Genomic DNA, 14,004 nt, shown 5'->3' on the forward strand with positions numbered 1-14,004 from the left:
TAATTTTCTAAATTAGCATTGCTCCAAAAGCTTGAGAGTGAAAGATGGGGGAATATGCTCTGTTTAGGTATTTGTGAGTAAATGAACAAAGAGAAGAAGAAAGAAATTAAGAGTTAATACATAGCAGTAAAAGTGACGTTCTCGTGCAATGTGGCGAAAAGATGAAGGGTCCAACTTTTTTCCCCTTTTAGATTTTTTGATTTTAAATAAAAAAAAAAATTAAAATTAAAAAAATCATTGGTTAACTATTGCAACTTTTTTTAACTAAGTGTCTAACTTTTTGGAAGAGAATTAATTAATTTGGCCGGAAAAAAAAATGTTAGACCCCAAAAACTATGTAAAATTAAGTTAGACCCCAAACATAATATTTGCCATTTACGATCTTAACTCTATTTTTATTATTTTTTGATTTAATATACCTTTTTTTTTGTCTTAACCTAAAATAAGCTTCAAATCACATATTTTTATTTATTTTTTATAGAAGTATCTCATATGGTATTAAGCTCAACCGTTTTAGGTTTCTTTTTTTAATTAAAAAATTCTGATTATGCATCACTTCATATTGCCTTTCACTAGTAGAAAAATTGAAATAGGCACCCCCCTTTAGCACCAGTTCGTGAAAACCGGTGCCAAAAGAAATGGGCGGGATTGAAAAATTCAGTGTTAGCACCGGTTCAAACCGATGCCAATTAAAAAAAACAAAAAAAAGAAGTATGGAATAGAGTTGGCACCGGTTTGCCTTTAACCGGTGCCAACTATGGTATTTAGCACCGGTTTAAACCGGTGCCATTTTTGAAAAAAAAACCGGGCGAAATAAAAAAAAATTCAGGTATTCATTTCTCTGCTTCTTCTTTCTTTCTTTCCCCCCTGCATTTCATTTTCGTTAACCCTAACTCTCGTTTAATTTCGCCCTTCTCTTAGCTTCGACCACCTTTCTCCATATTTCTCCTCCATTACGCGTGCTCGTAGTTCTCCATTGAAGCGCATTCTGAGCTTTGTCCATATCACTCCTCCACTACGCGTACTGTTAATTCTCCATTGAAGTGGATTCGAGCTTTCTCAGCTTCATTGAAGCAGCTTCGAGGTAAAAATTTGTTTTTGTCCTTTTTAGATTATCGATTTCAGTTTTCGCAATCTAGGGTTTGTCGTTTATTTGATTTTCGAATTTAGGGTTAGTTCTTGTAAACTAGGGTTAGTTTACTACTGCAACCCTCTTAATTTCGATTTGGGTTCTCTGGGTTTGGGTTTCACTTTGGGGTTTTTCTTGATTTGACTTTCTTTTAGGTAGTCAATGGGGAGGCAGTTTCGTGGGGGGGGGGGGGTTTACGGGTTTCGTGGGTGGTCAGGGTGACATTATGCACCATCTTCCTATTTGCTCAAGTGAGGGGTCAATTAAATTAACCGCACATTTTGTTTTGCTCTTTTCTCTTCGCCTGGGTTTGCTCACGCTGCTAAAGATGTGCTTAAGGTGTTAAACTTTTATTAAATTAACCGCATATTTTTTTTTGAATTGTTAAGTTGTTTGATTTTGCTTATTTTGATTCGCTCCAATGTATATAGAATATGGTTTTTGATGCGGATTCAAAAAAAAAATTGTTTGCTAAAAGAGGTTTGTTGTCTTGATTTTATTTTTTTGTTTGTTTAGTATGTTTGGTTGTAATGGTAATTGTTTAGTCAATGTTGATTATAAGCGGTTACTGCTGAGGAGCTGAGGGGAAATGCAGGATCAGTGTTGGTTGTCGTGTATTTCGGGGTTTAATGCTATTAACTACAAATTCCATCTGAAATTGAATGGGGTTTTACGTCAATATATTTCTTCTAATGCTACCTGGTTTAATGTACCACAACAATATTTGCTATCTGCTTATTACAACCAGTGGAGGGCTGAATCAGGATCAGTGTTGGTTGTCTTTCATACTTTTTTGCTGTATGTCATTTTCAGATGTAGAATTGAAGAGTGAGTAGAATTGAACGGCTATAAGGCTGGTATATAAATTGAAGTGTGAGTAGAATTGAGTCAAATTCGAATCTAGGAATTGATGAATTGGGTTTGATTTGATCAGTTTTTGAACTTGAAGGTTGAGATTTGATGTTTGGTTGTTTGGTTGAAAACTTGAGCTATTTACTTAATAGTAGTTAAGTTAAGTTGAGTTGCTCCTATTTTCTAAATCGCAACCTTCATGTTGAGTAGTTTATTAGTTCAAAAAGAGAACAGTTGGGTTATCCAACCAAATTAGAGAACCTTCAAGTAGAGATATATTGGCTTCACAAATTCATGGGTTGACTAAACTTTTGGAAGATAATATCACCTTGCCCTTAATGCTCAGCATCACTCTTATAACGCTGAAGCTCTCTGTTTGTTTAGTTCCCTGTATCAGATACTTGTGAGTTGTGACTGGGCAATCCCTCAACTTCTGGCAGCATTTCTAGCTAGACATGTCAGGTGAACTAAGTAACATTGTCTTGGTTGCTTGCCCTAGTTTATATGTGTGCCTATTTAAAGCAGTAAGATAGGTTTTTATGGCTTAGTATGTATGTTTGCTGGAGTGCCTTCTATTATATGACCTATCAGTTGATTTGGTGAAGTTTACATTCTATTTGATAGCTCAATGGTGTTACGGAGTAATTGGTTTAACTAGAATGCTAGAAGCAAGCAATACGAAGTATGAATGACCTTTTTGTTCTTATTATTTTCTTTCTTCCCCATTGGTCCTAGATTAAGTTTTTGCTTGTGTGGTAATCTATTTGGTTGACTATCTGTGTGTCTGTTTTTATTTACAAAATAGAAAATAGCTCACAGTTCTTATAAATTTGAGCAATGGGCATAGAGGCCACGTTTGTTAAGCAAAAGCTTGGGAATATGATTGAGCAGATTAGGAAAGGAAGTGATGACAAAAATCTGTCTATAAAATTCTTACTTTTCTTTTTCTTCCAAAACAGCAAATATTGGTTTAAACGTGAAAAAAATTGTGAATCTCCTAAATTACTCTTTGTTTTCTTTGAAAGTCTATAGCAGTTCATCATTAGTTAACCAAACTAAGGAGCCAATTCCAGTCTAACCGATTAAAACAAACTATATTTCCTAACATTTTTTTTAATCATTTTACTTTTGAAGAAATAACAAGATTATGTGTTTTGTTTAATCCAGTGTCCGTCTCATATCCATTAAATTTGTTTTGGAAAATAGTTTGGTAATTCGGTTTAATGGAAGGCTGTTATTTGGGAAATGATTTGCAGTTCAACAGATCCTATAATCAAGGATGCACGGACACGCCAAAAATCTGAAGAGTCCGAGTCGACACGCGTGTCGGACACGGACACGGATGAGACACGGGGCGACACGTGTCCGACACGCAGAAAACCGTGTCCGATTTTTTTTAACCGTTTTTTATTTTTGGACACGGGCCGTGTCTTGGGCTGACACGGGCCGTTTTGGTATGGACACGCGAAATACCTAAATTCCTATGCTTTGCCTCTCTACCTCTTTCCAAGTTTCCAGTTCTCAAACTCTCAATCCTCTCATCCTCTTAAGTCTCAACTGAACCCCTTGCTGCTCACTTGCTCAGTCGCCGACTTGTAGGTCTCACCGTACCGCCGGCTTGCTGTCTCCGTCACCGCCACTCGCCTCCTTGCCGGTTGTCAGGGTTGCTGGCCTGGCCCTTGCTGCTCGTGGCCTTCATCTCTCATTGTTGCGGGGGTTGCTGGAGTTGCTAGCCTGGACCTTGCTATTCGCCTGCTCGTCCTCAGCCACCACCTATCACTCCACCGCCCACCTTGTCGCCCGTCGTCCGTGTCAGCCACCAGGTATGGTTCTTCTCTACTTTTTTTTTTTAAAAATTCAATTAAAGTTCTGAATATGCATCCTTGGATGTCGAGAAGTGAGAGAATGTCGGTGAGAATGGAGTCTGGGAGAGAACTTAATCGGTCTTCATTTTCTGAGTCTCCGCCATTGTTGTCTTTAATGGAGCTCAATTTCAGCCTTTTCGTGCTTATTTCTTGGTGTTCTGCCATTCAACAATTGAGCTCCATTGTTATCTTTACTGGAGCTCAATTTCTTCCATTCAACAATTGCTGTGATTCTGAAGTGAATTCGAGTAATGCTAATTTGGGGAATTTTTTAGGGTTTTAATCAGTGTAAGTGTGTAAGAACTTATGATTTTCTGAAATTCAATTGCTTCAATAATTCAATTTGTTGTTCGTCGTCAGCCAGACAACCACCGCCCACCACCGTGTTTTGACAGTTTTGTTGATTACTTGATGAGATGTTTGATTTTGTGTTATGTTTCTAGTTTTGTTTGATTACTTGAAGAGTACTATTAAGACATGTCTGGTTTGATGGTTTCTTGATATGTATCCGACTATGTCCGTACACTTTGTTCATTTACTTGTTTAATTAAAATTGTGTGTTTTGAGGCTAATTATTTAGTGTTTTATTGAATTAGTTGTCAAATTCTCGTTTTTTTTAATATATTATATGCCTTGTTATACGCCGTACCCGTGTCCCCTATTTTAGGATTGCCGTTTTCCCGTGTCCGTATCGTGTCCGTATCCGTTTCCGTGCATCCTAGCCTATAATCACTCTGTTCTTCCTTATTGCCTGCAGCCTTAATATCTATGTTACATTTTGTTTCTAGTGTAGCTGCTGTTTCATTTAATCTGATTTTATAATTAGTTTTTGATTAGTTTAAAATTCTTTTTTCCTTGATGCACTTTACTGAGTTCTCAAAGATAATATACATCTTAGAACTTCTATTTGATCATATTTATCGTCTTACGAAATATTTGTTTCAACAACAGGAGGATCATGTGGCCCTTTTGTCTGCATTTTCAGAAATGGGACTCAAGTTGCGCATGGACTTACCTGAGCAGGCAATGGAAGTGACAACAATATTCTTTCGTAACTCAACTCCCGCAAGTAAAGCTGCTGTGAGTGCCCAGTTTGGTGTCAAGGTCACTGTTTTTTAATCTAATCTATACTAATTTCATGTTCTCTGTCCAGGAAACATTGAAGAATTTCTTAGAAGAAAGAGCAAAAAAAATGAAAGCCTTACAAGAAAAAATAAAGCTTGATGACAAAGAAGCTAAACGATTTAGTCCTGTAAGTACACTTGGTTTCAATGAATGATGCTACGATTGCTACACTATTTCTCCTGTCAAATATGTTTGTAAACATTGTAATGGTTGCTTTTAGGTTGATGCCTTTCCTGGGGATATAGTGATTTTTGCACGGGTGCTAAATCTTTTGAGAGGCTAGGGCGTTAATGCTTTATAGATAATCTTTTTTTAATTCACCTTCATTAAACAATGTCTTGACTTTTGAGGTTAATATACATGGCTTGAAATTAGTTAAACGTCTGACTTTGAAATAGGTCTTTCTGCTACAATGGAAGTCCGCATAGTCTACTTTGATATCATGAGACCAGCAGAACAGCAGTAGCAGTGCAGAACCAGGACAACAGTACCAGTGCAGGCAGAAGACACACAGCAGCCAGAAACCTTGGACACTTCAAAAAAAATTTTGGACGAAAATTGTAATATTTTAGCCTTTTTTAATGAAATAAAAATTATTTTTTATTTTTTTGGGGTATTTTTGGCACCGGTTTGGACCAGAACCGGTGCCAAAATTTGTTTAAATTCTTTTTTTGAGACTATAGGCACCGGTTCAAAGCAAGAATCGGTGCCTAAAGTGGGGTTTTTCGCACCGGTTTTAACTTAGAACCGGTGCCAATAGTATTGAAAATAAAAAAAAAAAATTGGCGCCATGGTAGTTGGCACCGGTTAACCGGTGCTAAATGCATGTAGTTGGCACCGGTTAACCGGTGCTAAATGCATGTAGTTGGCACCGGTTAACCGGTGCTAAATGCTTTAGTTGGCACCGGTTTTGAACCTGTGCCAAATTTTCATGGATTTGACATCCCTCAAATCCCTAACGGTTCAAAACCGGTGCCAGAGGGGGGGGGGTTTGAACCGGTGCCTTTTTACCATTTTCGTCTAGTGTTTGTCCCACATAAATTTTAAGTTTTTAACACTTATGTATGAATTATTAGGAGTTTCACTAATTAATTAAGTTGGCCTTATTATGTTCTTTTTTCTTTGCAAAAACATGATGTGTGTGTTGTTTGATCATCTCATGATGATGGTTTGTCTGATTTAATCATATTATATTGCCTAGATTGGAATACTTATGCATGTTTTTAGTATGGATTGTGATGCTTTGGACGGCTTGAGATATGTTGATATGATGATTATCAAATTTGTTGTGGTTTGCTGTCTTTCATTATGATTGAGATCCTCAATGATGTTCTTGTAGTAATGCATGCAATATGAGTTTACCATACATAAAATATATTGTCTCCATTAAATTCACAGTAAATGTTTACAAAAACTTGTACTTTTATCCACCATTATAATTTACAAATACTTTCTTAATTAATGGAGTTTTTCAAAAAACTTCTACTTTTGTCCACCAGACCATTTTCTTAATTGATTTTTCCTATAAGCTAGACCTTAATATTATTTATACAAAAAGTTATTTTCTTACGAATTTTACTTGACAATTCTCAAAAGTTACTTCTTTCCTTGCTTTAGAGATCTTTCACAGCATGTTAATTGGAATTTGATAGTTCACCCCTTTCTATGATTGCTCCATTCACAAAATGATCGAATTTTGGACCAAATCATCTGATACTTTAACATAGGTTGGTAATAGACCCAACCTTCAATTTGTAGTCTTTTCTTGCCCTTATAAGGAATTTTGTAGTTGTTGCCTCCTTTGACTTTCATAATTTCCTTTATTACATATATTGAGTGAAGTCAAGTCATTTTAATGATTATTAAGTTTATAATTTGCATCGGAGGTTAGAATACTTTCAACCAACTCTTCTACTGATTCAGGAAACTCTTGGTGTTGAATTGCCCTAAAAACCATAAGTCCAACACATTGAGGTTTGGAGATTGATATGAGCTGGCTGCCAGATTAGGTGCATGTAAAAACCATCAATGTTGACGTGAGGCCTTGCATCATATCCTGCTGGATCCATATAGTTTTTGCATGAGTTTACTAGCCATGTAGCTCTGATTGTAGGCATTACTTCTTCAAAAATCATCTTCCTTATGACATACCTTGTGACGGTCTGTTTTGCTTGCATTATTATTGTACCTCTTTCTCAGTTTTTGCTGTTTCTCGGTGCTGGCAATATATTTCTTCAATGAATAGAAATATCCCTATCTTTCCCTCCTAATTTGTTTGTCCATTTGATGCAATGTGCGGTCTACCTATTGTGCCCATGAACATGAATTTAATCATGTGAGTCTTACTATGAACAACTTTGTATGGATCTATCTTGTTCTTCTGACAATAAGTAAAATTTTATTTGTAATCCAAGTTAAAAAAAAAAAAAAACCATTTTTCATCGATGTGGACCATGTTATACATCATATCAAACCTTGGTAAAGTGTGAATAGTTCCTGGTAGAATTCTGGTTAAAACAAATTATAATCTTGTTGTTATATGTTTGGCAGTTAGCTTGGGTTTGATTGAGTTGTGTGTGTGTGTAGACACCTAAAAGTTTCTCCCCGAAATCAAACCCGATGATGAACAACCTTTCAGCGCTATTATTGGTCAGGTTAAGTATTTAATCTCGAGCGTGCTTAAAATCTTTTTTCAATTAAACACAACATACAAATCAGTCCACATTTTCAGTCCAAGTATTTATTCAAACTCTGTCCAATCCTTATTTCAGCCTAAACCATTTTAATCCATTTTATTCTATTTATTAATTAAGCCCGGTTAATAAATATTAGAACCCTAAATCTGAAATAAGCCCGCAACACTGAAATGATGCCTAATTATCCCGTACTTAATGTTGAATAAAAAGATAAAGATGAATTTAGACGGAATTCCAGAAAAGGCATGTGCCGTGCCACGGCAGGATTCTGCTATGCCACGATAAATTTTACCGTTTCACGGCAATTTGCGCCATGACGCGGCAATTTGTGCTGTGATGCGGCAATTTCTAGTGTTTATTCCTTCTACGACGACTCATTTCTAGGGTTTCCGGACCTCACCCCTCCCATTTCCTCTATAAATACGAAGTTGATTTCACAGTTTCGGGGGACCAACACACATTCTAATATCTCTCTCTCTCTCTCATATTCTAAGCCTTAAATATACCCTCTTAATTACACCATTCCTTCCTTAAGCACTCCCCGAAATCCATACAACACCCGAAGTTTCATACTTAAACCAAGGCGTGAAAGGTAGAACCGATTGAGGGTTTGGACCAAATAACCTATATTTTCCTTTAATCTTATTTCAATTTTATTTATTATTCTTTGAAGTTACTAACATTTTATTTATGATGTAGCAATTTAAAGAAGCGTGGAACGTGAGCAATTTAAATCAGTTAATTACTCTTATTATTATTATTCTTATTGCCAGTATCATGATTAGGTTTATTATTATGATTTGATTTGACTAACGTTATTATGGCTAAGTTGCTTCCAATGTTAATGTTGATTTTATTGTTATTGTATTGATCACCATATTGCATGTTAATGGGAATATGTAATTGAATTTAACGCTTAATAAGATAATTTGGACGACCGGTTTAGGTTCCTTTTTTAATCTTGTTGTTTTATCAAGTGATCACGATATTTAGAATTATATGTGTGCATTAATATTCAACCAATTTAGCCTAATTTTGTTTGGAGAAAATTGAATCTTTGTTTGTGTGCCTTGAGATGGCAGGAAATACTTTTCACTATAAGAATCGAGTAGAGGCCAATATGGGCGAATGTGACTCCATGATTCACTTCGTACCATCATCCCCAATCCTCTTTTCGTGGTTTCGAACCATATGGAGTTAGTAATCTCATGGATTATGAACGGGGTGTAACCTTCACGGGTCAATCGTTGTTGCCTATTGTTGTCCCTTAATCGTGGTTGCCTTAAATGATCTGTGAACGGTTTACTAGTTCCTTAAAAACTTGTTGGCGGCTCCCTACTTTTCTTTGTCCTTAATCGTGTCCCTAATCGTATGTCAATTCCCACTTCCTATGAGTGCCAAGCATATTCACAACATGCTTAGGTAGGCGCGCTTCGAATGATGCCTACAATTTGGCGACTCCATTGGGGAGGATTCTTGATTATTTATGAATTTGAGTGATCGGTATTTAATTAAGATGAGTTGATGAGACTTGAAAGATTCTTGAATCGTATTCCTATGATTAATTTGGCATTTTTTCATATGCATTGACGTTTTTAACATCGTATTTAGGTTCGCCTCGTAGGAAAAATCGAATAACCTGATCGCGATCGGAAAAAATAAAAGCACTGTTGTATCTTTATTTTTTCCGCGCAACGGCATAATTCCCATGATACGCTACAGAGTAGCGCGACGCAGCGCTCTGTACCGTGGCATGGTAATTTCTGCTGTGGCACGGAAGTCATAAAAACGCTGCAATGGTTCTCTTTTTTCTCGTAATTAGCATCCTTCGTTTTTTCCGAAAAACCGTATGTGTTCAACATACGTTTTAGCCTCGGGGGATTTAAGCACTATAAACCCGAAAACGTTCATGACGATAAGGGTTCATCTGTGTTATTAAATCCACCCAAACCATGGAGTCAAGCTTGATTTCATCATGAACTTGCGGAGCCGCCTGTTGGTATACACCCTCAAGGGAGGCTGCCTTGCTAACGTGTCCAAACTCTTAACCATGGTACCCTTTTGACACCAAATAAACTTGACCATAGTGGAACATAGAACTTGACCTTAGGTTGTGAACTTCATTGCATCATTGTGACTACGTGCCCTATGTATGCATATTTGATTGTTTTAATCCTAACCTTAACGATCGTTATTTGTCTATGATGTTGGTTTACTTTGTTTGATTTACGACTAATGAATTCCAACATATCGTACTCACTTAGTAATTAGCGCAAACTCTAAAGTTGACAAAAAACTGGAAAATAACACAAAACAGAACCTGAACTGATTACCGTGCCACGACAGTGTAAGACTTTTAGATACTATAAGTGGAATTTCATGAATCATAATCATACGCACCTAAATTAGGATCACATGCATAACACACAAGAATTCCATAATTATACCTTTGAAGCGTGAATTCCACGTAGCTATTCGATCAGCAAATTAGGGAGAGAATAGAGCCCCAAGCGTGACTCCTCTACTTTGTCCACGGGATTCGAATAAGCGTCCACCAATACTAGATTGGTCGAGTGAAGGGGAAAACCACGATCACCACCTTTGATGGAAAATCGACCACCACGACGAACCACCACCACCGTGCACACCCCCGACGCCGAGAGGGGAGGAGAGAGCCGTGAGAGATAGAGAGTTTGAGAGGGCTAGGTTTCGTGTTTTCTAATTAGGGTTTCACAAACTAACAATCAACTGTTCTCATGAAAAACCTAGGCACCTAGTCTATTTATAATCCTATTATAATTAGACTAGGTAAGGAAGCCCATAAACCCTCCAAACCAACTCATATGGCCGACCACCTAGGGGATGGGGCCCATCATGGGCCTCGTCCTCTAATTCTTGATCTAGGCCCTTTGTGTGACCTTATAGGATCTGTCTAGGCTTTGGCCTATTTTAATAGCCCAAAGATCGTTAGTACCTCTAGCTATGATATAACGACGACCCAAATGGACGAACTTAATTATCTCCATAATTTGATCCATTTATATATCTAGTAATTGCACTTGACCAAGACATAAATCCTTCAATCTCCCACTTGTCTGAGACAAGTGTGCAATATTCAAATTCCTTAAGTCAATATGCGTCGATTTGATAATATGATTGCATCCCATGTCGAGATCATATTAATCTACAAATCTTTTCTTGATATCTGAGTTAGAATTACAAACCCAAATGATTACTGAGTAATGCATTTGAACGTGGCCACGTATTTTCTGAATTCTCCCTCTTCAAGCGGCCATGACACATTCTCTAATTAAATAGGTACACTCAATCCAATGTTGTCGCAACCAAAGCTGCCACTCAACTTTTGAAGTAACCGGAAAACACCCTTTATAGCCCTCTTTTACATGACGTTTGAGTGTACCACAACTAAATTAATCATTGAATGAAATCAATGTTCCACTCATTTCAAATCCACTAATATATCCGAAAGCTCTATATTTGAACTTCAAAGTAGGTCAATAGTTTGATCATGCAATTTATGCATATCCATGTAATTGACCGAGCATCACTATGCCCCTATAGCCCATGAAACTACACTATCCAATCAATCTTACATGTCAGTCCATTTATTGAAATCATTTATGTCCAATTTAATGATTTCAAACTAGGAACTTTAATAATATATGAATTTTGTTCACCTGTGGGGTTTCATTCACCAAGTCATCAACTTGATGAACCCATCAATTCATAATTATTTCGGACATTTTATTTAATTTCAAAAACCATAATTAAATAAGAGAAATGAAATTTTTTGATTTAAACATAATTATGCAAGTTAATGTATTACTTATGTAATATGTTTTCTCAAAACATATACAACTTAAATTACACAACTTACTTCAACCCAAGTGCCTTAGTATGACTCTCATGCTTTAGTCTATGGAAAGGGTTTAGTAAGTAAATAAGTGATATTCTCACTCATATGAAACTTTGCAGATCTTGACATCCCACTAGCCAATGATCTCTAAATGAGGTGATACTTTATCTTATCATGTTTGGATTTGCACTGTGTCCCTGACTCCTTTGATTGGGCAAAAGGGTAATGTTGTCACAAAATAACTTGATTCAAACTTCCTCCTTAACTGCTTCTACTGTAGCTAAACATTCATATTCTGACATTGAGTATGCAATAGTGCTCTACTTTGAACTCTTCAAGCTCACTGTTTCTCCATTCGGACATAAAATGTGTCTAGATCCAAATCTAAAATCATCTTTGTCTATTTGGAAACTTGCATCCATATAACCTTTTGACAACTAGTTCACTTTTGCCACCATAAACTAGAACCATTCCTTTAGTCCTTCTCAAGTACTCAAGGATTTGTTCTTAGCAGCTTTTAGTATGCTTATCCTGAATTTGCTTAAAACCTGCTACACATGCTCAAGGCATTTGTAACATCCAACTTTATACATATCATGGCACATATAATGGACCATTTTGCAAATGCATAAGGTACATTTTCCATACGACTCAACTCTTCTGGCTTTTGAAGGCACTGAGTTTTTTACTGAGCGTAATACCATGAGACATAGGAGTGAAATTCTCTCTCAGAGAGTCTTGCATCTTGAACCTGTCAAGGACCTTATCAACATAAGTCTCTCGATTTAGTTCAATATCCTTCGAGACCTTTCTGGATGAATCTTAATTCCCAATATGTTCTCGGCATCTCACAAGTCTTTCATGTAGAAACAACTTTTGACCATTACTTGACTGACTCAAGCATTGATATGTCGTTCCCTATGAGCAGTGTGTCATCTATATACAAGACTAAGAAAATCAGATTGCTCCCACTAAACTTCTTGTATGCACAAGATTCTTTTGCTCTTTAAGGAAACCAAACTGTTTGATTGCCTCATTAAAACGAATGTTCCAACTTCTTGATGCTTACTTCAATCCATGAAGGGAATTTTGAAGTGCACAAGCCTTTCTAGGATTTTCCTGGATTTACAAAACCCTTAGGTTGTGTGATACACACATCCTCAGTCAAGAACATTTCAAGAAGATGGTTTTAACGTCCAACTGCCAAATTTCATAATTGAAAAATTAGCAATCGCTAGAAGAATCCGAATAGACTTACGCAACTAATGGGTTTGACCCCACTTGCAAGTCTATCAAGACTAACACATCATCTTTTTGACATGGAGTCCATTCTGGATTTTATGGTCTCAAGCTATTTCCTGAGTTGGTGCTTGCCAAAGCTTCCTTGTAGGCTGTGGGTTCCATACATTCCATTAGGAAATTTTTGGAATCCTCAATTATCAGAATTTCAACAAACTGTTTGTTTTGATTCAGAAATACCTATGACTGGTATGAGCAACATTAGAAATTATACCCTTCAACTCTTTGAAGTTTTCATTCAAGTGGGACGATAGGAGTTTTGCTAGTTAAATTAGCTTGCTCCGACACATGATTTGTCAAATTAATTGACTTCATGTGCCCTTGTCTCTGATGTGGTGTTATCCACATCCATTTGTTGCTCGTCTTGAATCTCTTCGAGAGCCTATTTTACTCCCACTTGGTTTGTAGAAAGAGATTCCTTTCTATAAAGACATTATTGCGAGCAACAAACACTTTGTTATCTACGCGATTGTAGAAGTAATACCCTTTTTGTTTCTATGGGATAACCCATAAAGAAACATTTATCTGATTTTAGGGCCTATTGAGTCACCTTGTAAATATTTTACATAGATTTCACTACCCTTAATCTTTTAGAAAAGATAACTTTGGAACATTTTCACTCCATAACTCATATGGCGTCTTCTCAACTGCTTTGGACGGATTCCTTGTTTAGTTTACTTGCAATTGTTTTCTAATGCATATCCTCAAAACAATGTGTGTAATTCATTAAAGCTAATCTAGGATCAAACCATAGCAAGCAAGGTTTTGATTCTTCCTTTCTAACACATTTTAATTGTTGTGTTCCTTTGATTGTGAAATAAATCCACAACTTCTTGATCATTATAGTTTTAAGTTAATATTTATCACAACGATCATATCGTAGTGCTTTAATTTTTTATCTCAAACTGATTTTACATTTCATTTTGGAATTTTGAACTTTTCAATGATTCCAACTTTCGCTTCATTAAGTAAATATCGCCATATGTACTTAAATCGTCAGTAAAAGTACTGAAATAGTTAATTCTATATCTAGCTTTTGAACTTATTGGTCCACACACATCCATATGTATGAGTTCCAAAATGTCATTAGCTCCTTCACCCTTTCAACTAAAAGGTGACTTGGTCATCTACTCTATCAAGCACGACTTGTAATTCTTAAGT

At 36.4% G+C, this 14,004-nt stretch overlaps 1 protein-coding gene across 1 annotated transcript; it reads left to right on the forward strand.

Annotated features, from left to right (window-relative positions):
* Positions 1 to 814: 814 nt before the first annotated feature.
* On the forward strand, positions 815 to 5,536 carry LOC110739716. The gene is made up of 5 exons (XM_021920184.1): positions 815 to 1,084; positions 4,798 to 4,926; positions 5,000 to 5,098; positions 5,192 to 5,249; positions 5,370 to 5,536. The coding sequence occupies exons 2-5, from the start codon at positions 4,834 to 4,836 to the stop codon at positions 5,435 to 5,437; spliced, it is 318 nt and encodes a 105-aa protein (XP_021775876.1). The 5' UTR covers positions 815 to 1,084; positions 4,798 to 4,833; the 3' UTR covers positions 5,438 to 5,536.
* The last annotated feature ends 8,468 nt before the right edge of the window (positions 5,537 to 14,004 follow it).

Source organism: Chenopodium quinoa, unplaced genomic scaffold (genome assembly GCF_001683475.1).
Source record: "Chenopodium quinoa cultivar QQ74 unplaced genomic scaffold, ASM168347v1, whole genome shotgun sequence".
NCBI lineage: Eukaryota > Viridiplantae > Streptophyta > Magnoliopsida > Caryophyllales > Amaranthaceae > Chenopodium > Chenopodium quinoa.

Excerpts from the sequence above, each read along its gene's own strand:
- LOC110739716 (XM_021920184.1), top strand. The coding sequence starts at position 4,834 with ATGGGACTCAAGTTGCGCATGGACTTACCTGAGCAGGCAATGGAAGTG. Across the intron at positions 4,927-4,999 it reads CTCCCGCAAGTAAAGCTGCT|GAAACATTGAAGAATTTCTT; the intron begins GTGAGTGCCCAG and ends TTCTCTGTCCAG. Across the intron at positions 5,099-5,191 it reads AAGCTAAACGATTTAGTCCT|GTTGATGCCTTTCCTGGGGA; the intron begins GTAAGTACACTT and ends GGTTGCTTTTAG.